A 21,687-nucleotide genomic window follows, 5' to 3' on the forward strand; every position below is an offset into this window, starting at 1 on the left:
TCCACAGCCAGCAGGACCTATTCCGTGTGCTGAAGGCCTACACACTGTACCGACCTGAGGAGGGCTACTGCCAGGCCCAGGCGCCCATCGCTGCCGTCCTGCTCATGCACATGCCTGCTGAGGTACCACCAGGCTTCGGGCAGGTGAGCGGTGGGCGGGCAGGGAACAGCCAGCAGCAAGGCCTCACGTCTCTTTTGCCCACAGCAAGCCTTCTGGTGCCTGGTGCAGATCTGTGAGAAGTACCTGCCCGGCTACTACAGTGAGAAACTGGTGAGTACTTGCTGGGCCTGGGCCCTGGCCTCAGACCCACCCCAGCCTGGACGCCCTTTGTCTAGGCCTTAACTCTTTAAGCCATTCCTGTCCCCGCTTAAGTCCTTCCCAGCCTTCTGTTGCTTTCAGGCTGAAGTCCCAAGGCCTGCCAGGGTCAGGGCTCCCAGGCTCCAGCCTCATCAGTCCCACACTCCCTCCGTCGCTGCCTCCAGCCGCAAGGCTGTTGGGCAGGATCACTGTTCCTCCAGTGCACTGAGTTCCTCCCTGCCTTGGCCTTGTCATAGGCTTAAACCTCTGCCCCTTTCCTTCCACTTCTAACTCTACTTTTCCCTCAGCTTTCAGCCCTCCGGAGCTGTCCTTGACTCTGACAGGTGGCACCTCTGGCACACGCTCCCCCAGTGTTCCTGTTCCTGCCATGTTCTGGTCACTTAGCCCCCTCCCTCTCCCCTCCCTCTGGTCTCATTGCTTCTGTAATTCATGTCTGTCTGGCCCTCTGCACGACATGCCCCATGAGGGGGACTTAGATGTGTCCGGTTTGCTCACTGTTGTAACCCAGCACCCAGCATGAGCTTGACACCCTCCAACATTAGCCGCCTGAGGAACGAATGGATGCCTGCCTGGAGCTGGGGCCGGGCGTAGTTCCCGCCCTGGCTGCTGTGGGCCCATGGTCATGGCCCTGTGGCTTCACTTTCCCCCAGGAGGCCATCCAGCTGGATGGGGAGATCCTCTTCTCGCTGCTACAGAAGGTGTCTCCCGTGGCCCACAAGCACCTCAGCCAGCAGAAGATCGACCCGCTGCTCTACATGACAGAGTGGTTCATGTGTGCCTTCTCGCGCACCTTGCCCTGGAGCTCCGTGCTGCGTGTCTGGGACATGTTTTTCTGCGAAGGTACCAGGCTGGGCTCGGGGGAGCACCCTTGCCCCCAGCCCAGCCCACAGGAGGCCTCTATTTCCAGAGAAACTCTCTAAAGGCCCCCTTGCACTCACTGCCCGCTTCCCCCATGCAGGAGTCAAGATCATATTCCGGGTGGGGTTGGTGTTGCTGAAGCACGCACTGGGCTCCCCCGAGAAGCTCAAAGCCTGCCAAGGCCAGTATGAGACCATCGAGCGGTTGCGGAGCCTCAGCCCCAAGATCATGCAGGAGGCCTTCCTGGTCCAGGAGGTACAGCCCAGCCCACACCTTCCCCTCACCACCGGGAGGGAGGGGGAGACTTGAGGGCCCTTTGGCGGGGGGCCTGGTAGCCCTCTACCCCTGAGGCCTTGTGCTCAGCAGCCCAGAACAGTGTGGACAGACCTCATCCTTCTGTCTGAACAAGAAGAGGGGGAACAGAGAGGCCTAGGTTTGAGGGAATGAAAGTAGGTGCAACCCACCACCCTCCTCCTCCCTGGCCCTACAACCACGGCCTTGGCTTTCTTTTCTTTTCTTTTTTTTGTGGACCATTTTTAAAGTCTTTATTGAATTTGTTACAATATTGCTTCTGTTTTATGTTTTGGTTTTTTGGCCCTGAGGCATGTGGGATCTAGCTTCCCAACCAGGGATCGAGCCCTCACCCCCTGCACTGGAAGACAAAGTCTTAACCACTGACCACCACTGAAGTCCCAGCCTTTTTTTCTTTCCTTTGTGGATTTTTGTCTCTCTGGGGCTGTAATGAGGTGACACATATTTAGGCAAGTGGACTCATGAGCTTTCTCCTCTGAGGCAGTGGGTCTCAAGTGCCTGGCTCACCTGGCACTCACTTCTGGGACTTGTGACCATCACAGGGTCCAGACCCCCCCACCCTTCCTGTGGTCAGCCTTTAGTGACCAGGGCTGGGGGAGCTGAGGGAGAGAAGGGGCCCAGGCTGGGAGGCAGAAAGGGAAGGTTCTTCATGGTGCCCACCCACCTGTCACTGCCCCCACAGGTGGTAGAGTTGCCAGTGACAGAGCGTCAGATAGAGCGTGAGCACCTCATCCAGCTGCGGCGCTGGCAGGAGACCCGGGGTGAGCTGCAGTGCCACTCTCCACCCAGGCTGCACGGTGCCAAGGCCATCCTGGAGGCAGAGCCAGGCCCGTGGCCCACCCTGCAACCTTCACCGTCCATCCGCCTGCCCCCAGATGCCCCCCTCCCTGGTTCCAAAGGCAAGTACAAGCCGCCCAAGCAGGTTCAGAAGGAGCAACGGAAGCAGGCAAAGGCGAGTGGGCAGCGGGACAAGCCCCCAACCCCAAGTCAAGCCAAGGTGGCAGCTGCTGCAGGAGATACATGTCCCCCACAGGATGTGCCCCCAAAGGACCTGGTCTACCAGGACCCCCAAGACTCAGCTCCCCAAGACTCAGCTCCCCAGGACTCAGCCTACCACTGCTCCCAGGAGAGCCTGACGTCCCAGGAGAGTGAGGACACCTACTTGTAACCCTGGCAGCTCAGGCCCCTGGGCTGGGGTCTCCACACACCTACACGGTTCACGGACTGACACTCCAGGGCCTGCCCACGCTCTGAGGGCCTGGCTGCCTGGCCCCTGGGCGGCAGAGAGTCTAGCTGGCCCAGCACAGATTCTGCCTGAGCCTCCTTATTTATTTTCTCCAGAGTGGAGCTCTGGCCGGCCCCGCTGGGGCAGGCAGAAGTGAGGGCTGATGGGTGGGACCTCACTCAGCCCCCTCCTCCTGGGGGGATGCTCCCCAGGGCTAGGGCACTGACGTGAGGGGAAAGGGGGGGGAAAAGGGTGGGGTGCTCTTTGTGTAAAATAGAAACATGGTTTTGTACAGAAATAAACACGCTTGTATAGAGAGCTGCTGTGCAGCTAGGGACTGGGAAGGGGGTGCCAACCCTGGTGCTCAGCATCTCTTCTGCACACCCTCCAGAGCCCCCCATCCTGGTCACAGCCCAGCACTAGAACCTCTCTGAGAAGTACCTTTGCCAGAGGAGATTCCAGGTCTAGGGCCAGCCCCTATTCCTGGCCCCTGTATCCCCTTACTCCATCCCCTCTGCCCCATGGCCACCATCTGCCATGGATGAGGGTCACCAGTGCTGGGGCAAAGCAGGGCCTGTTCCCAGGCTTTGATGCCTACCCATCACAGAAGGGGAGGGGCTCCTTAAGGAGCCTTCCTCCTTTCAGGGTCTTCCTCCTCCAAGGGCTGGCCTGGATGCCACTTCGGACCCCAATAAGGTACTGAGTACTCATTTTGGGTCAGGTGCTGGTGCCAAGGGTGGGTGATCATGAATGCCCTCACATGCTCAGCCCAGGCCTCCATCAAAGTTAGAGGGGTGTGGGGCGAAATCTGGATCTGTGATAAAAGGTCGCCTGCCATTTACTGAGCACTTAGCATATGCCTGGCTGCACTGGTTGTGTCACGTGTTTGATCAGGTAGGCTTTATTATTATCCCCATTTTACAGATGAGGAAACAGAGGAGCTGAGTGGGAAAGATGAAGCTGATCCAGATTTGTACCCAGAGCCCCTCAATACCTCTCCTGACAAGGGTGATCGGACTCTGCCATCGAGAACCCATGCAGGCACTATGGTCACAACTGATGACCAGCAAGGGCAAGGACAGGGTGCCCCTGGGAGAGGCCCCCCTTCTGCTGAGGAAGCAGCTTTTCCAGTCAAACAATAGTGGCTGTTCCTGGCAGGCCACCAAGCTGGGCCAGGCCATGGGGGAGGGGGGAGAGAGAGGAGTAGAGCCTCCCTGGGAGCTTTTAGGCATTGCAGGGCCTGGGCCTGGAACATCTTGTTCTTGTACAGCTGGGGATACTGAGGCCTGAGGAGGTCAAGGGTCGCATGAACCTGTCATGGCAAGCCATCCACTTCCTACCTCCTACCCCTCACCCCTATGGCTCCCTACCCCATCTGCACGTGCCATCAACGAGATGAGGGGCTCAGCCTTAGAGGACACTCCCCTCCCCCTGGCCCTCCAGGGGACTGGCCAGGATGTGGTGGCTTCAGTGTTCCACTGGGATCCACCATGCCAGAGAGTCCAGCGGGAAAGGTGCTGCCCCACTTCCATCCGCCTACAGTAGAGGCCCCCGAGCAGGCAGGAGGCCTGCTCAGGCCTGCTGGGTCCCAGTCAGACCTGAGGCTGCTTTAACCTGTTTGGTTCAAAGCCTTGCGTCTGAGGCCTGTGGATGCTCTGGCCAGACAAGGGCCCCTGGAGCGTGTTCCGTCCTGCTAGGAGCCAGCCTAGGTGTGCTGATGCCTGCTCAGCACTGGGGTCTTCGTAGACCTGAGGAGGCCTGAGCAGAGCCCAGCCCTAATGTTGAAATGAGCCCAAGTTGGCACTAACAAGCCTCAGATCTGGGGTGTCTGCCGGTGCTGGGGGGGCCTGCTTGGGCATGAAGCAAGTTTATATGTGCTCAGGCCACGTAAGTTCTGCTAATGACTGCAGGCTTAAGTCTCTGCTGAGAGCTGAGTACCCAGTGAGCCCCAGATGCATGGCCCTGTTCCCCCAAAGTTTGAGTTTTGGGCAAGTGTTAGGCCTGGCCACCTAACTTTTTCTGAAAGTTGGGTGAGAGGAACAGATGTGGGGGCCACCAAGTCCAGGTTAGGTTTCACCTTGTCAGTCCACTGACAGGGCTCACAAAGCAGGGAGGGGTACGTATCAACACCAGTCCTGGACAGCGCTTGCTGGGGGACTTTTGTCTCCGCCACCCCCGCCAGCTCTGGTGGCCCTGCACCATGCTGAGCCATGAGAGGAAGGAGGGGGAAAGACACCAGGACACTCTTGGCTGAGAACCACAGGGTCGCCTGGGCTGCACAGTTGACCCCACCCCTCCGTGTTCCACGGATTTGGGGGCAGCGTTCTGTCCCAGCCCAGCCCCGGTTCGTCTTGTGGCCCTCCAAGGATCAGTGAAATTAATCATAAGGCCCATATGGCGGCCCAAGGACAGAAATGACCCCAAGCATCCGCTGGCTCCGGACCCCAGCGCAGCAGGCGTCCAACGGAAAGGGCGGAGCCCGAAGAGGGGGCGAGGCACGGGCCGGGCCTAGAGGACTCGACGGGGGTGGGGTCAGAGGGTGATTCCCGAGCCACTGACGAGGGGGAGGAGGCAGCAGGGGCGGAGTTCGGCGGGCTGGGAGGAGAGGAGTGTGGCTCCGGCGTTAGAAGGAGGCGTGGCCACTCTGGATTGGCCGCCCGTCCCGCACGGCGTGGCCGTCAGGGAGTTGGCGTAGCTGGCGGCGTGGACTCGGCCGCCCACCGGCTCCTTTAAGCCCCCCGGCACCGCCCCCACCGACCCGCCCCCAGCACGGCCTGGGCCAGGTTGGCTGCGGGGTCGGCTACGCGCGGGCCGCGATGGAGCTGCACATCCTAGAGCACCGGGTGCGGGTGCTGAGCCTCGCCCGCCCCGGTCTCTGGCTCTACACCCACCCGCTCATCAAGCTGCTCTTCCTGCCCCGCCGAAGCCGGTGCGCGCCCGGGTTCGGGGCACATATGGGGGTGGGCTCCACTGTCGTTTTGGGACGGGGTCGGCAGATTAGGACCGCCGCGGGGCCAGCGGCAGCAGGCGGGGAGAGCCCTCTCTGCCACCCTCCCTCCCCCCGCCCCCGGCCGCCATCCGGCCTGGGCCTACCCTCCCTGGGACCGCCGCCTATCCGGCCCCGTGAGGCCCCCTCCCAGGGCCGGTTAAGGCGCAAACAGCCTGGGATGGTCAATGCTTAACTCCTAGTGGTGTCAGGTGGGGGCATTCCTTCCTGGCGACTGCGGGGAGCTTTTTCCAGATGCCTCCCACCGGGTCAGAGGGGCTGGTCTTGGGGGCCCAAGGTCCGACGCCCCCGGGACTGTCGCTGCGGGTGAGCCTCTCCTCCCTCCCGGAACGGAGGGGCAGGGGGCTCCTGCGGAGGTCGGGGAGGCGGAAAGGAGTCCGCAATTCCGGAGATGGGGCACACACCCCACTGTCCTGGGGAGAAAACTGAGGCTTGAGGGGGCAGGGAGGCGCCCGGCGGGGGTCTACACCCCCTCCGCCCCTCCCAGGCTGAAGATGCCCCCACCCCCCCAACCAGGTGCAAGTTCTTCAGCCTGACGGAGACCCCCGAGGATTACACGCTCATGGTGGACGAGGAGGGCTTCAAAGGTGGGGGCTGGGCTGGGGAGGGGGAGTAGGGGAAGGAGACTGCGCTTTTTGCGAGATTCTCACCGAATGCTAGGATCCAAGGTCGCAAGAGCTGGGGCCTTGAAGGAGGATGGATCTGGGTTCGAATCCACTTCCACTATTCACTGGCTGTGTGCCCTTGAGCAAGTCACTTCCCCTCTCTGAGCTGTTTGTTTCCTCTTATGTAAAGTGGGTATAGTTATGGTTCTGATCTTATAGGGTCCCACGAGGGCTTTATAATGGGGCTGTGTGTGGAGGACACTTAGCGGCCGCAGGCCAGCGGCAGGGCCTCAGTTACAGTTCTGGGGCAAGAATCGGGTTCCTGTGGCTGTTTCACCACCACCCCCCTCTGCCTTTGGACTGTTTCTCCTTGGACTTCTCTCCCTGGTGTGGGTCACCCCCTCCCGGACTGGTCTGGCGACTCCAGGAGTCTGAGGGTTGGGGAAGGAATGCAGGCAGTCAGCCCAGGGCAGGGTCCTGGCCGGCCTCCGAGCTGTGCTTGGGCAATTAGCAGCCCGCCTGGTTGTGGCCCCTTCTCTGGACTGGACGCCAGCCTGGTCCCTCCCTGTTCCCTGGAGCTGACATCTGCCTTCTACTCCTGCCAGCTTGACCCATCCTGGAGCCTCAGGCCAGCCAACTGGGGCTTGGTCCATCCCGCATAGCGCCACTTCAGGCCTTAGTTTCCCTATTTGTGCAGCAGAAAAGTCTGGGTCTGCTCAGAGGGAAGGGCATCCCCCAGCCAACGTGGTCTGCTGGCTCCCCCTGATGGTGCCATGTGGTATAAGGTATCTGTGAACCCACAGAGTACTGTCATCCCATTCTACAGAGGAGGAAACTAAGGCTCAGAGAAGTTAAATCATTTGCCCCAGGTCAGCAAAAAGTAAATGGTGAGGCTGGGATTGGAAACCAGCTCTGTCTGGATTTGGAGCTCCGATCTTAACTGGGAAGTTTCAATCCCTGACAGGCCAACACCTGAAGCACCTCTCAGTCCTTGCAGACATGCAGGTCTCAGGAGCAGAACTTGGGGGAGGAAGACAGCTCCAGTCTCCAGACCTGACCTGACCTTGGTAGAGCCCTCCAAGGCTCAGACAGGGAAACTGAGGGCAGGGTCCAGCCCTGTAGGCCCTGACTGGGCATGTGCCCCCTGCCCCACAGAGCTGCCCCCATCTGAGTTCCTGCAAGTGGCCGAGGCCACGTGGCTGGTGCTGAATGTGTCATCCCACAGTGGCGCAGCAGTGCAGGCTGCTGGGGTCACCAAGATCGCCCGCTCAGTAATTGCACCGCTGGCCGAGCACCACGTTTCGGTGCTGATGCTGTCCACCTACCAGACAGACTTTATCCTGGTGAGTTTCCTGCAGGTGCTGGTGCAGGGCAGGGTGGGCATGGGTGCCTGGGGACCCATGTTTTGTGCCATCTCCTGTGGCCCAGGTGCGGGAGCAGGACCTGTCCGTGGTGATCCACACGCTGGCCCAGGAGTTCGACATTTATCGAGAGGTGGGCGGGGAGCCTGTGCCTGTTGCCAGGGATGATTCCAGCAACGGCTTTCCCCGTGCCCAGCATGGTGAGGGCTGCCCTCTGACACCCAGGCCGCCCAGGGGCTCCTCTTCCCACTGGGGCCCTTCCCTTGTGCAGGTGGGTCTGTGGGCTTAGGGAGACCAGCTGACACTGACCCCCTCATAAGATAGGCAGATGGGGCCAGGAAAACTCAGGCAGGTTCCTGCATGTAGACCGTGACCTGGCACCCAGCCCAGGCCTCCTCTCTGGCTGGCCACCGGGGGGCGCCGCAGCCCACAGTCGCCCTTTCACCCGCCAACACCTTGTCCCTCCTGAGCAGGGCCCAGCCCCACGGTGCATCCCATCCAGAGCCCAGAGAACCGTTTCTGTGTCCTCACGCTGGACCCTGAGACGCTGCCAGCCATCGCCACCACCCTCATTGATGTCCTCTTCTATTCGCACAGGTGGGCCTTGTTTGCGTTTGTCTCTTTGTCCTCATACCTTGTTCCCCGTGCTCTTTCCCACCACCTTCTGCCCATCCCTTGGTTCTGCGGGTTCTGTGCCCTGTTCTGTGTCTGGGGTTCCTGGCAGCCTGCGATGCACACGTGTCCTGCACTGAGGTTCAGGCAAGGTCCTGATGCCGCAGCTGGAGCCCTCCCCTCTGGTGTGGGCAGAGCCACCCCTGAGCTGTGCCCTGGCAGGCCCTCCGGCCCTGGGGTCTGTGTCTTTGGCACAAGCAGGGTTCGTCATCTTCCCCCATCCCCACCTACACCAGCTGGAGGTCAGGGCGCTTGGAAGGGGATAAAGTGGCCCAGGGACAGGAGGGTCTGCCCAGGGCCAGCTGTGCCAGTTCCTTCCCAGGTGTGGAGGCCGACGGGGAGGTGGAGTGGGCAGAGCACCTGAGCCTGTTCTCCTTCCCCAGTCCCCCTAAGGAGGCAGCCTCCGGTGGTCCTGGATCCAGCTCCATCACCTTCTTTGCTTTCTCCCTCATTGAGGGCTACATCTCCATTGTCATGGATGCTGAAACACAGAAAAAGTATGTGACCCCTGACCCTAGGTGGGCCACAGGCCCTAAGTCAGCCCCAGGGAGGGAGGTAGGAGGTAGAGCATCAGACTCCGAGGTCACCAGGCTGACATGCCCAGGGAGCTCATGGTGGGGCAAGGAGGGGACAGGGGTGCCCTGCCCACTGCCCACCTGCCTCCCCAGGTTCCCCAGTGACCTGCTGCTGACCAGCTCCTCAGGGGAGCTGTGGAGGATGGTGCGCATCGGCGGACAGCCCCTGGGCTTCGGTGAGGGCTGCACCTCGTGTGTCGGGGGCTTGGGAAGGGCCAGGGGTGGGGGTGGGGATCAGGGTGATCCACATGGACCTCTCCTCAACCCTCAGATGAGTGTGGGATTGTGGCCCAGATCGCAGGTCCCCTGGCTGCGGCCGACATCTCCGCCTACTACATCAGTACCTTCAACTTCGACCATGCCCTGGTGAGCGCTGCTGGCTGGGGCCAGGGCCCCTGGAGGGACGCTGAGGGGGTGGGGTGGCAGTAGGTGGTCCCAGCTGGGCCAGGAAGTTGGGCAGCCCTGACCCCTCCCTCTGTCCACCTGCCCGCAGGTGCCTGAGGATGGCATCGGCAGTGTCATCAAGGTCCTCCAGCATCGGCAGGAGGGTCTGGGCTCCTGAGGCCCCGAGGGGAACAGCAGCCTCCAGGCTCTCCCCTTGTCCTCAAGCTTCCAGAGACTTCTCAAAGCTATTTCCTCAAGCTCTGGGATGTTCCTGTCGGGGGACTCCTCCTTCCGCTCTGTGTATGTAAGCTGCGTGCAGACACTGGCTCTCATGTGGACACGTGTGTCTGCCCAACGCAGGGGAACACGGTGCTCAGGGCTTCCTCCAGGAAGCCCTCAACCCATCACTCCCTGCGGGGCCTCGGCATTTGCACATTCCCTGCCTGAGGCCCGAGCCTTCCCCCTCTCAGCGCCCTGGGTGGGCTGGCTGCTCCCCAGAAGGCCTGATCTCCCTTCTGCCTCTGGCTCTGTTGCCTTCCCTGGCCACGTGAGTTCTGACAGTGCCTTCCCTTCCTGGGGCCTCCAAAAAATGTATTTTTACATCTCTCTGTCTCTCTTCTTTTTTAATCAACTTGTTAATAAAGAGCTTGTAGTGAGCGGGCCGGGCTGTGGTCCTTGGGGTTGTCCGAGCCTTGGCCATGCCTGCCCCGCAGCTCCTCAGGGCCCCTCTGCCTGAGGTCCTGGACTCTCCCCGCGCAGCTGGCTCCGGGCCGGGCTCGCCTCACCTCCCTCAGTTCTCACCTCAAGAGCATAGATGAGCTATCGTTCTCCAGACAAAGGACCTATGCGCTGGGAGGTGGAGTGACTTAGCCAGGGTCACGTGATTCCTGTCCAGGGCTGCCTGGCTCTGAGGTCCGGGCTTTCTCTTCATTCCTTGCTGCTTCTGAACAGCCCAGAAGGTTCAGAACAGGGAAGAGACTCCCAGACCCTCCTGCCTGGGGGTCCCCCAGCCTCCCTGCCACCTTAGGTGTGGCTGGCCTGTTGCAGAACCCCCTCAAGGAGGGGAGCCCTAAAGCACCTCTCCTTCAGGCTGCTGCCTGCTTTCTTTTGGACCACGCCTGAGTTCTGGCTGTCCCTCACGGGAGCAGTCAGTTCTTGCAACCAGGGCTCTCCTGGAACAGTGGTGGGAGGGGGCCAGGCAGAGTGTGCACCTGGGAGTCTGCACACTGGGCTTCCCCTGGCTGGGGGGACAGGACAGGGGCCTGGAGGCCACCTGGAGCCCCCTCTCCCCTCGATGGCTACACGCTGGGGCCAGAGGCTCCGCACATCTGAGCCCAGGTTTCCTGTCACAGAGGGGCCACCTCCCTGCTCTGTGAGCTGGGATTCTGCTGTGGCCCGATGGGGCCCCACAGATGTGCTGGGGAGGTTATCGGGTGCCCTCAGCCCAGACCCGCCCGCGCTCAGGAAGGGAAGAAGGGTGTGACTTCAGCGTACTCAGAGGTCGTGGTGGCTCCCCAGAAAAGCCAGAACGGGGCCAGACCTCTGGCAGTGCGCCCGCCCTGCCCCTGGGAACCTGGGGGCTGAAGATCAGAGGAGCAGGGAGCACAGCCCAGCCCGGTGAGTGGCGGTCGGGCGCCCTGGGCCAGCCCCTTCCCCTTGGCCTCCGTTTCCCCGAGTGCATTGAGACCTAGGAGGCAACTCCCTCAGGATCCTATACCTTTGGGCCCTGGGAAGGGGGCGTTTGTTTGTAGTTTGTCTTTGGGTTGGGGAGGGTCCTGCTTCTCTCCCTGGAGGGGCCACCCTGGGCCTTGGCTCGAGGGATGTCCTGGGCTGAGATGGGGGTTTTAGAACCAGAATTCTTGGGGCTGCCTGACCTGTAGCTAGAGAGCTCCTGGCCGCACGTCCAGCTCTGGGGGTCTGTCCATCTGTCTGTCAGCTTGTGAGCCACTGCCTGATTTGGGTGTTTCTGTCATCCCAGTTTTCCAAGTGTGTCAGGTCTCACCTGGTCCCCCAAACTGGGTCCTAACCTGGCAATGGTTAGATTTTGCGGCTGCCCGTGGGATTGGCCTGGGTGGGAGGCCACAGGCCCGCCCTGGTGGGCTGGTACAACTCAGGTCCAGGCCTAGAGGCCAGCATGTCCACCTGTGTCTCTGCCACATGAGTGCAATTGTGTGTGGGGTTGTTAGCTCCCAGGGCATTAGGGTCCTTGGGGGTCACTGGGCCGGCTCTCAGCCTTCTTGGCAAGTTACAGATGGGGAGACCTGCTCGGGGAGTGCGGGAGACCGAGACCTCCCTGGGGCTGGGGCACAGGGCTTGGGGCACAGGGCTTGGGAAGTGCCTGGAGAACACAGCTTCTCTGGGAAGGGGATATGACCCTGGCCTTCTTGCACAGCTGATGCGCTGGGTGCTGTCCGACAGGTAGGTCTCGAGCTGTCCCAGGCCGGGTGAGGGGGGACTCGCAGAACCACTTCCTTGTCCACCCAGGCCCCAGAGAGTTCTAGGGAAAAGGAAGTCGGTCTGGTCAGCCCAGGCCTCAGGTTGGGTCATTCATAACTGAGGTTGGGGGCACTCGCTGGCTCACCTGGAGCCCCAGTCCACCTGTCTGCCTCAGTGCGGCCACTCCTGAGCCTGAGGCCGAGGACCGCGGAGCCTGAGTGCTTGTTCTCAGAAAGATGCAGCCCATGCCCGGGGAGGGCCCTGCCCGCAGTCCCTCAGCCCCACGTCCAGCATCTGCTGGGAGGATGTGAACCAGGGTGGGGGGCTGTTGGGTGGGTGGGGACGGGAGATGAGCAAACCTCAGGCGTGAAGAGTCCCGGGCTCATTTCTCCCCTTTCTGATCTCCATGCTCATACAGAAGAAGTGACCTCTTCAGCCCTCCTCGAAGGCATTTGAGCAGAAATTCAGGGTTTAAGGTTTTCACCCCCACCCCAGTTGGGTAGGGCCGTGAGGTCCCACGCTCACCAAGTTGCTCCAAAGCGGGATTATTTTCTTGCGTAGAGGGGAGGATAAGGCCATGCCCTCTCCATGTTCTACCTGGTCCCACCAGGTGGGACTGGTCCAAGCAGGAGGAAAGAGGGGCAGCCGTCTGCAGCTGGCTGACTGTGAGCCCAGGGAAGCTGCTTCCCCATCTGTACGTGGCGGAGGGGAGCGTGTGTTCCATTAATTCATGTATTCAACACACGCTCTCGTTATCCCCCTTTTACACGGGGGAAACGAAGCACTTCACAGAGGGGTGAAGTGACTTAACCAAGGTCACACAGCTGGGCATGGCAGAATCATTATTCAAAAAGAAGGTCAATAGTGCCCCTAGGGGCCTGGGGAGGTTCCCTGGGGGAAGGGATATTTTAGCTGAACCCTGAGGGACTGGGAGGATTTTGCAAGATCCCTCGAAATCCCAGCTGTCTGCGTTGGTGACTGGGTGTCTGCCGCCACCGGTGACAATGGGTGCGTGGGCGGGCACGTGAGGCGTGGCCCTGCCTCCTCCCTGACCCTGGGCTGGGCTGGGTGAGCCCGTTGGGCAACAGGCGGGGTTTGTGTCTCACTTTCCCAGGCGGGCCCTGGTGCTGGGGTTCCCGAGCCAGGGGTATCTCAAATGGGGGTGCCCAGAGCTCCCTTCCCAGGGGGTTGGTCACGGTGCCACGTGGATGGGTGTGCTGCACCGGTGTGTGCACTCACAGTGTGCAGGCCTTCATGGGCATCTACAGGCAAGTCTGTTTTGTCCAGAAAGTGTGTGTATGTGTGTCTGTCTACACGTGTGTCTAAGTGTCCATGTGTCCTTGTACTTATGGCTCCATGTCGGAGGTCTGGATGTCTGTGGCTGTACATGCATCCAATTTCTTATAAACATCAGCTGTGTGCCTGGCTCCGTGTCTGCATGTGTCCCGTGTATGTGTGGCTGGTGTGTGCATCTATGCCTGTGTGTGAGCATTTGTGGCATGTATTTCTGTGTGTCTGTTTTTGTCTGTGGCTGGGGCAGTTTTTCTATGTCCACGTGTGCTTGCACATGTCTGCATCTTTTGTTTTCACATTCACACCTGTGCCCGTGTACACCCTCTTGTCCACTTTCCTTCTGTGGACCCACATTCCCTCAGGGCCCCCTGCTCTCCCTCTCCCTGATACCAGAAGGCCCAGCTCCCTGCCGTCCCCTGGGGAGTGGTGGGCTGCGCTGCCCAGCTCCCCAAGCCCTACCTCTTCACCTCTGCCCTCCGCCCCTGGCCGCCTCGGCCCCAGCCTCTCCCGTCTCCCTCTTCTCTCTCTGCCCACTTCTCTGTCCCTCTTCTTCTGTCTACAGCCCCAAGGGAGCCTAGCCCTGCTTTCTGTCCCCCTGTGCATACGCCCCTCAGCCTGAGCTCTCTGCAGTGACCCAGCCCCAGTGCCCTCTGCAGCTCAGCGCCCCCCACTTCCCAGGGCCCTGAGTCAGCCCACGGTTGTCCCCGCCTATGTGGCCACCCCAGACCTCCCGCTGGTCTCCCTGCCTGGGTCTCCCTCTCCTCTGGCTGCAGAAGCATATTTTCCCCAGCACTAGTGTGCTCCCTCCCTCCCCTGTCTCCAGCCTTCCGCAGCCCCCCTGCTCTGTCTTTGAGACCAGCCCCCAGACCCCCACCCCACCCCTGGTCCCCCTCCCCCTCCAGTGTCTCACCTATACTTGCTCTCTCCTCAAACCAGGAGCCTCCGCTCCAGGCAGCTTCCAGGCCCTGTCCTGAGCTGGCATACCCCGGCCTTTTAAATTTAGGTGTGCCTTTTCTAAGTTGACAAACAAGAGCCCATGCACAGGGACTTCCCTGGTGGCGCAGTGGTTAAGAATCCGCCTGCCAGTGCAGGGGACACGCGTTCGAGCCCTGGTCCGGGAAGATCCCACATGCTGTGGAGCAACTAAGCCCATGAGCCACAACTCCTGAGCCTGCGCTCTAGAGCCCGTGAGCCATAACTACTGAGCCCACGTGCCACAACTACTGAGCCCACGTGCCACAACTGCTGAAGCCCGTGTGCCTAGAGCCCGTGCTCTGCAACAAGAGAAGCCACTGCAACGAGAAGCCCGCGCACCGCAACGAAGAGTAGCCCCCGCTTGCTGCAACTAGAGAAAAGCCCGCGCGCAGCAACGAAGACCCAACGCAGCCAAAAATAAATAAATAAATAAATACATTTATTAAAAAAAAAAAAAAAGGCATGCACAGGTGCTCACCGGGCAATAACACAGGAGGGGCTGTGGGAGACCCTCTGACTCTCTCCAGCCCCTTTGGAGTCGACTTCCTGCTTCCCAGCCTCTTGGTTTTCCTGGAGTTGTGTTCTTAATTCTGCCTTAAATTTTTATTTAATTGAAGTGAAATTCACATAATATAAAATTGACCATTTAAAAGTGAATAGTGGGACTTCCCTGGCGGTCCAGTGGTTAAGACTCTGCGCTCCCACTGCAGGGAGCACAGGGTTCGATCCCTGGTTGGGGCATGATTGCACAGCACGGCCAAAAAAAAAAAAAAGTGAATAGCTACCTCAGCGGCATTTAGTACATTCACAGTGTTGTGCAACCATCACCTCTTTCTAGTTCCCAACACATTTTCATCACCCCAAGAGGAAACCTTATACCCCTTAGCTGTCACTTCCCACTCCCCTCCCCCAACCCCTGGCAGTCATCAATCTGTCTTTATGGATTTCAGTATTCTGGACATTTCCTGTAAATGGAATCATCTAATATGTGACTTTTGATGTCTAGCCTTTTCACTCAGCATGATGTTTTTGAGGTGCATCCAGGTGGGAGCGTGTGTCAGTACTTCATTCTTTTAATGGCCGAATAATATCCCATTGTATGGACATAACCACTTTTTTTATCCGTTATCCGTTGATGGACATTTGGGTTGTTCCCACCTTTTGCCTGTTAAACTCTGCCTTCTTGACTGTGGGGATACCCGGCAGTTGTGTTTAATGCCACACTGTCCCCCTTCTCTTCCTTACACACTTGTCTGTGGACAGGGTGACCTGGCGCGAGCTGGTCACACCCCGTCACCCATTGAATGGCCACCAGCTGGCCCTTGGACAGAGCAAGATTTGATGGCCTTTTCTCCCCTTGGAGCTGCAGGAGGTTTCTTTTTTTCATATCAAGATAAATGCTCAGAGTTTCCTTAGCGTGTCCCCAAGAACAAGAGGAAGAAGAAAGCAAGTCCTCCCAGCACCTGTCCCAGGTCATTTCCTCCAGACCAGTAATCGGCATCCCTGCAAGTGAGTCCTGCCTCTGTGTCCCAATTTGTAGACAGCCCCATGGGGACCCTGGCCTGTTCCCCCATTTCTTCCAGCTGCATTCTCTGTTGAGCAAAGCTTCTGAGCTTTGGCTGCAGCTGGCACCCAGAGCAGGCTCAGCCCATCCTACTTCCTCCCTCCGTGCCCTCCACCCCTACTGCCCCCATCCTCATGCTTGTGAGGACTAAGGAATCCCCATGGCAAGTGCCGGGAAACCAGCTCAACTAGCAGAAACGGGACTCTCATCACGTCCTGTGTAGTTGGGACCTGCCGCGTGGTTGGCCCTGGCTTCGTGCAGGGACCAGGGGCTCAGGGAAGTCCCTTGGCCTTCCTGGCTGCACCAGCCACCCTCTTGCCCACTCGGCAGGACCCCACCCCCGCCTCGTGACGTCCCAGCGCAGAAACCCCAGCCACGCGAGGGAGGCGTGTCTCCTGGGTCTGCCATTATTGCTGGGAAGGATTCTGATTCTGCTCAGGATGCAGGTGCATTGCTAAACCCTGGGGTACCACGAAGACCAGGCTGGGTCAGACCCCTCCTGGGGCAAGAAAGGGGCAGCCTGGCAAATGGGTCTTCCAAGCCCCTCCACGTGCTGGATATTGGCCTGTGTGTTTATTCATCCTTCATGGTAACTTCACTCTCCTGTAAGTTAGCCTTGTCTTTCTTGCTGATTTATCCCCCGCACCTGGCCTGGTGCCCCACACACAGTGTTACTTATTAAATACAGGTTGAATGAGGGACTGTAGGATTGTCTCCTCCAGTGAAGACCGGCCCCTTTCTACGAGGCTGTCAGGTGCCGCTTATGTAGAATTTGTTCTGAAATGTATTCTTTAAAGGAAGCAGGAGAAATGCCTTAGCTTTTTCTTTTTCAGTTTGTTTCTCCAGGAAAGTGTTGAAATCTGCCATGGCTAAAGAATAGGTTTTGAATTCGCTTTAGAAAAATCATCATAAAAGAAAAAGTTAGTGTCTTTAAAATCGAGGCTTCCTGAAAAAAGAGATCACATGCTTTGGTGTATTGTGAGTGATGTGATTCTGATGTCCTTGGGGAGAGGGCATGGGAAAGGCTCCAAGAGGGCCTGTTCCCACCCCGCAGCGAGGTGGGGCTGCACTTGTAGAGGCCTGGCTACAGGTGTACTGGATGTGGGATGGGGCTGCGCCGGGGCCCTGCAGCTTGGGGCTTCTGCAGATGGCCACATCTGTACGGCCATGCATCCATCCATTCACTAACGATTTATTGAGCACCTACTACATTCTGGGACCTGTGCTGTGCTCTGGAGACAGGCGATGGGGAGCCACCACCAGAGTGCACACCCTCTTGGAATTTACAGTCTGGCTGGGGAGACAACTCCACAGTTGTAAGAGTTTACAATTCTGAAAAATGCTACAGAGAGGGGTACGTGGTACTCTGGGGTGGAGTCAGGGAGAGGAACCAGACTGGGGTGAAGGAAGGTCACTGGAAGAGGTGAAGCTTGGACTGAACCTTGTTGTCTGATGGCAGTTCAGTAGGTGGAGTGTTCAGGCAGTGGGTACAGCATGTGCAAAGGCCCTGGGGTGAGAGCTCAGCTCCTCCATGGGGCTGAGGAAGGTCAGAGAAAGTGGCGGGCTAGAGAGCTGTTGGGTGAGGCTGGGGAGGTGGGCAGGGCCTGGGGGGCTGAGGTGATGACTTTGGCCTTATCCGAATGGCAACAGGAAACCAGGGAGTGTTTTGAGCAAGAGGATGGGACCAAGCTGTGTTGTACAAGCCCCTCCGGAGGGGCTGCAATGGCAGCAAAGTTGTTTTGTGGTGGCTTGGTTTTCTCCTCCCTCCTTGCCTTCCTCCCTCCCTGTTCGACTTCCAGCCACACGCGCCGTTCTCTAAACTGGTCCAGTGAGGTCCTATTTGCCCATCAGCTCATGCAGTTCTCTCAACGTGGAATTTGTAGCATTTCTTTTCTGCCTTTCCGCCAATGAAACCAACGTTATCTTTGCAGACCTGCAGAAATACCGACCTCCGCCGCCAAGTCCTCCCCAGGCAGCCGCCCCCATGAGAGCCAACCTCCCCTCTCCCGGCTCTGGGAGCCGCTGGTTTTTGTTTCTGTTGAGCCTTTCCTCCCTCCCAGCTGTGTGACCTTCCGCCAAGTTCCCCACCTCTCAGGCCTGTTTCCCCACGTACCGGGCGGAGACCATGATTTCTCCCTCATTAGGAGGTTTTGAGGATTCAGGGATCTGGCCCATGTGAAAGGCCTGGAACTGGGCCCGGCACCCAGAAGAGCTGCAGAAATGGGCCCGAATGTCACCACTGGGCAGACAGCCTGTGCCTGGGGCATCAAAACATTTTTGGCAAGAATGTGATGTTTCGGGACTTCCATGGTGGCGCAGTGGTTAAGAATCTGCCTGCCAATGCAGGGGACATGGGTTCAATCCCTGGCCCGGGGAAGATCCCACATGCCGCGGAGCAACTAAGCCTGTGCGCCACAACTACTGAGCCTGAGATCTAGAGCCGGCGAGCCACAACTACTGAGCCTATGTGCCACAACTACTGAAGCCCTCACGCCTAGATCCTGTGCTCCGCAACAAGAGAAGCCACCGCAATGAGAAGCCTGTGCACCGCAATGAGAAGCCTGTGCACCACAACGAAGAGTAGCCCCCTCTTGCTGCAACTAGAGAAAGTCCGTGCACAGCAACAAAGACCCAACACAGCCAAAAATAAATTTATTTAAAAACAAAAAGAATGTGATGTTTCAAAATAGGCGTTGTATGTTGTCATCATGAGAAAAGTCAGAACTCCATTGGACTTCCTGATCCAGTTTAATGATTAGGTTTGCTTTTCTTTACAGAGCCATCTCAGTGTTTAGAGCTGCCATGGGACCCCTGGGGCTTTATAGGGTTGTGGGTTCTCTGTGGTCATCTCGCCTGTCTCCGAATCTCACAGAGGGGACCCTGGGCTCAGAGAGGGTGGCCTGGGGGTGGGGACCGTCTGCACCCTCAGCTTCTGGTTATCCCACCTCAGAGTAGATGAATCAGCCCCAACCCGCCTTCCTCTCGGCCTAGGGGTTCGCTGTGGCAGGGCCTGGTCTGGGGGCCGATAGCTGGCATGAGGCTCCTGCACAGTAGCCAGTTGTCCCTCACCTCTGCCTTTCCCTGAATAGGTGTTCAGGCCCCTGGAAGGGGGATCAGTCAGTTACCCAACTGGGCGGAGCCACTGGGTGCAGGGGAGGGCATGGAGTCCCATCCCCATGGACACACCAGGTCCCAGAAGAACTGTGGCAGGTCTCAAGTCAAATGACCCCCCAGCTGACGGTGACCTCACTGACCTCATGGGGGCCCTGGAAGATCCTTGCTCACCCAGTGTTTATGTAACGCGTGTTTCCCAACCGCCCTCAAAGTCACCCTGTGACACAAGCAAATGCGCACCTTCATCTGCCCCAGTGGCAGGAGGGATAAGTGGTCATCGGATACTTGCTATGGGCCGGGCACTGGCGTGCATTCTTCACTGAATTACACTGACCGTCCAGTAAGGCAGCATTTGCTCCTGCATTTTTAAAATCGAGATACAATTCACATACCATCAAATGCTTTTAAAGTGTATAATTCAGTGGTTTTCAGTATATTTACAAGACTGTGCAGTCATCTAGTTCAAAAACATTTTCATCCCCCCAAAAGAAACCCCGTACCCATAAGCTATTACCCCTGGTCCCCAGATCCCCCACTCCCTGGCAACCACTAATCTACTCTCTGTCTCTATGGATTCACCTATTCTGGACATTGCCTATAAACGGAATCTTATGTGGCCTTTCGTCAATTTTTTTTTTTTTTGGCCGCGCTGTATGGCATATGGGATCTTAGTTCCCCGACCAGGGATCAAACCCACACCCCTTGCAGTAGAAGCGTGGAGTCTTAACCACTGGACTGCTAGGGAAGTCTCTGTGTGGCCATTTGTGACTGACTTCTTTCACTGAGCATAATGATTTTGAGGTTCATCCACATTGTAGCATGCATCAGTACCTCATTCCTATTTGTGGCTGAATAATATTCTATTGTATGGATAGACCACATTTTAAAATCCATTTTCTGTTGATGGGCAGTTGGGTTGCTTCTACATTCAGGCTTTTGTGAATAAATGCTGCTGTGAACAATTGTGCACAAGTTTTTGTGTGATTATATGATTTCAGTTCTCTTGGGTGTATACTCAGGAGTGGAATTGTTTGTTGTATGACATTTCTATGTTCACCATTTGAGGAAGAGACATATTTTTTCCAAAGTGGCTGCACCCTTTTCCATTCCCACCAGCAGTGCACAAGGGATCCGACTTCTCCACGTTCTCTCCAACACTTCCTATTGTCTGTCTCTGATTATAGCTGCCCTGGTCGGGGTGAAGTGGCATCTCATAGTTTTGATGTGCATTTTCTGGATTCCTAATGATATTGATCATCTTTTCATGTACTTCTTGGCCATTTGTGTCTGGTTTGGAGAAATGTCTATTCAAATCACTTGCCCATTTAAAACCTGGGTTGTTCTGTCTCTTTAGTACTAAGTTGTGGCATTTCAGTCTACAGAGGGGAAACTGAGGCTCAGAAAGGGGGTGTGACTGGGCCAGGAACACTGGGCCCACAAGCAGATGGAGACCAGAACCTGGGTTGGTCTCTGCCCCCCACCCTGCCGGCCTCTGCATCCAGCCCAGTGACCTCCTGCTCCAGTGCTGACCTGCCCCTCAGGCCATGCCAAATCCTGTCCTTGCGTTTAAAGATGGAGGGCTCCTCAGCCGGAGGGTGGGCTGGAAAGGCAAGGAAGCAGCAGTTCTGAGGAACCAAGCCGGCCCTCTCTTCCCCTCCGAATCACGCGGACCTGCCTGACGTGGCCCGGGAAGAGGGGACAGCCCGGGCCCTGTGGTCGGGGAGCCTATTTATACTGGCAGGGCCGTGTTGCAAGCCCTTCCTGCTGGCGAGAGGGACGTCACCGGGCGCTGACCTCACCAGAAACGCTGACGCATCTTCCCCTCACGCTTTGCTCGGATGGGGAGCAGGGCCTCCTCACCTTGGGGCCTCACCTTGTGGCCACTCCCCGTCCTCCTGAACATCACGGCCCCTCCCACCCAGCTCTGGGTTCCCCCTGCCAGTGTCCCCGCTCCCTGCTGCCCTCCAACCATGCCCTCTTCTTGCAAGCTTTTAGGGGCTGAATTGTGTCCCTCAAATTCGTGTGTTGAGGTCACAACCCCCAGCACCACAGAATGTGACTGTCTTTGGAGATAGAGCCTTGAAAGAGGTAATTGAGGTCAAATGAGGCTATTGGGTGGGCCCTCCTCCAGCGTGACTGGTGTCATTATAAGGAGAGGAGATCAGGACAGACATACACAGAGGGGTGACCATGGGAAGAGATCATGAAAAGGCGGCTGTCTACAAGCCAAGGAGAGAGGCCTTAGGATGAAAGCAACCCTGCCAGCACCTTGATCTCAGACTTCTAGCTCCAGGACTGTGAGAAAATACCTTTCTGTCATTTAAGCCCCCAAGTCTGTGGCATTTGGTTATGGCAGCCCAAGCAAACTAATATATAAGTTTAAAGCCTCATGCTCAGAGCAAGGTCTTTCAGATGTGACAGCCCTAGTTTGAACGCCCCCCTCCTCTTAAAGGTTTCTACAAAGGGCAACTGAAGGAGGGGCGACCTCAACGTCTCTAGGTCTTGGAGCCCTCTTTAAACCGAGGAGATCTTACGGCTTCTGGACTGAGGGGTGAAAGCACCGGGCTGTCCCACGAGTGTGGAGGCCGGTCAGCAAGGAGCCCCTGAGAGGGGCATGAAGCTCTCCAGCCAGCCCTGGCTCTCCTGCCTGGAGCCCGGCCCTGAGTTTCTCCGAGCTTCCGTTTCCTCGTTAAAGAGAGCTGAGGCATCCCTGCCCGGCCGGTCTCCCTCCCAGGGCTGTAGCAAGATGAGATCAGGGATGTGAAATGAAGCAGGATCCCGGACTGGCCAGGGCCCCAGGAAGCCGCCTCTTGGAGGTGGGCACTGAGATGAGAAATCGAGCGGAAGTGACGTTCTTGGGAGGAGAATCCGGAACTGGGGTGGCGGATTCCACCCTCAGGGGTGGCAGAATCCGCCCTCAGGGGTGGCAACGGTGTGATGAGGACCATGCTGGGCGCCAGGGAGTGGGTGGGGGTGAGGAGAAGCCTC

General features: G+C 58.1%; 2 protein-coding genes across 3 annotated transcripts in view; both read left to right on the forward strand.

The window, feature by feature from the left end:
• TBC1D10A (TBC1 domain family member 10A) overlaps positions 1–2,985 on the forward strand; it is a 30,122-nt gene extending 27,137 nt beyond the window's left edge. Inside the window, exons 5-9 of the mRNA XM_059894590.1 lie at positions 8–122; positions 205–270; positions 969–1,158; positions 1,277–1,431; positions 2,171–2,985. Coding sequence (XP_059750573.1) covers positions 8–122; positions 205–270; positions 969–1,158; positions 1,277–1,431; positions 2,171–2,656 — 1,012 coding nt within the window. The 3' untranslated portion in view covers positions 2,657–2,985. The remainder of the gene's footprint in view (positions 1–7; positions 123–204; positions 271–968; positions 1,159–1,276; positions 1,432–2,170) is intronic.
• Positions 2,986–5,373: 2,388 nt separating this feature from the next.
• Positions 5,374–9,977, forward strand: CASTOR1 (cytosolic arginine sensor for mTORC1 subunit 1). Of its 2 annotated transcripts, none has more exons than XM_059893756.1 (9): positions 5,374–5,642; positions 6,237–6,307; positions 7,448–7,668; positions 7,754–7,886; positions 8,160–8,283; positions 8,742–8,855; positions 9,027–9,109; positions 9,205–9,299; positions 9,427–9,977. In XM_059893756.1, exons 1-9 carry the CDS (start codon positions 5,530–5,532, stop codon positions 9,493–9,495), a joined length of 1,023 nt encoding a protein of 340 aa, XP_059749739.1. In that variant the 5' UTR covers positions 5,374–5,529; the 3' UTR covers positions 9,496–9,977. The 2 variants fall into 2 exon arrangements, with proteins under 2 accessions (XP_059749739.1, XP_059749740.1); XM_059893757.1 differs by having other exon boundaries at positions 7,481–7,668.
• Positions 9,978–21,687: the final 11,710 nt, after the last annotated feature.

Source organism: Balaenoptera ricei, chromosome 14 (genome assembly GCF_028023285.1).
Source record: "Balaenoptera ricei isolate mBalRic1 chromosome 14, mBalRic1.hap2, whole genome shotgun sequence".
NCBI classification, from domain to species: domain Eukaryota; kingdom Metazoa; phylum Chordata; class Mammalia; order Artiodactyla; family Balaenopteridae; genus Balaenoptera; species Balaenoptera ricei.

Excerpts from the sequence above, each read along its gene's own strand:
- CASTOR1 (XM_059893756.1), top strand. The coding sequence starts at position 5,530 with ATGGAGCTGCACATCCTAGAGCACCGGGTGCGGGTGCTGAGCCTCGCC. Across the intron at positions 5,643-6,236 it reads TTCCTGCCCCGCCGAAGCCG|GTGCAAGTTCTTCAGCCTGA; the intron begins GTGCGCGCCCGG and ends CCCCCCAACCAG. Across the intron at positions 7,887-8,159 it reads CTTTCCCCGTGCCCAGCATG|GGCCCAGCCCCACGGTGCAT; the intron begins GTGAGGGCTGCC and ends CCTCCTGAGCAG.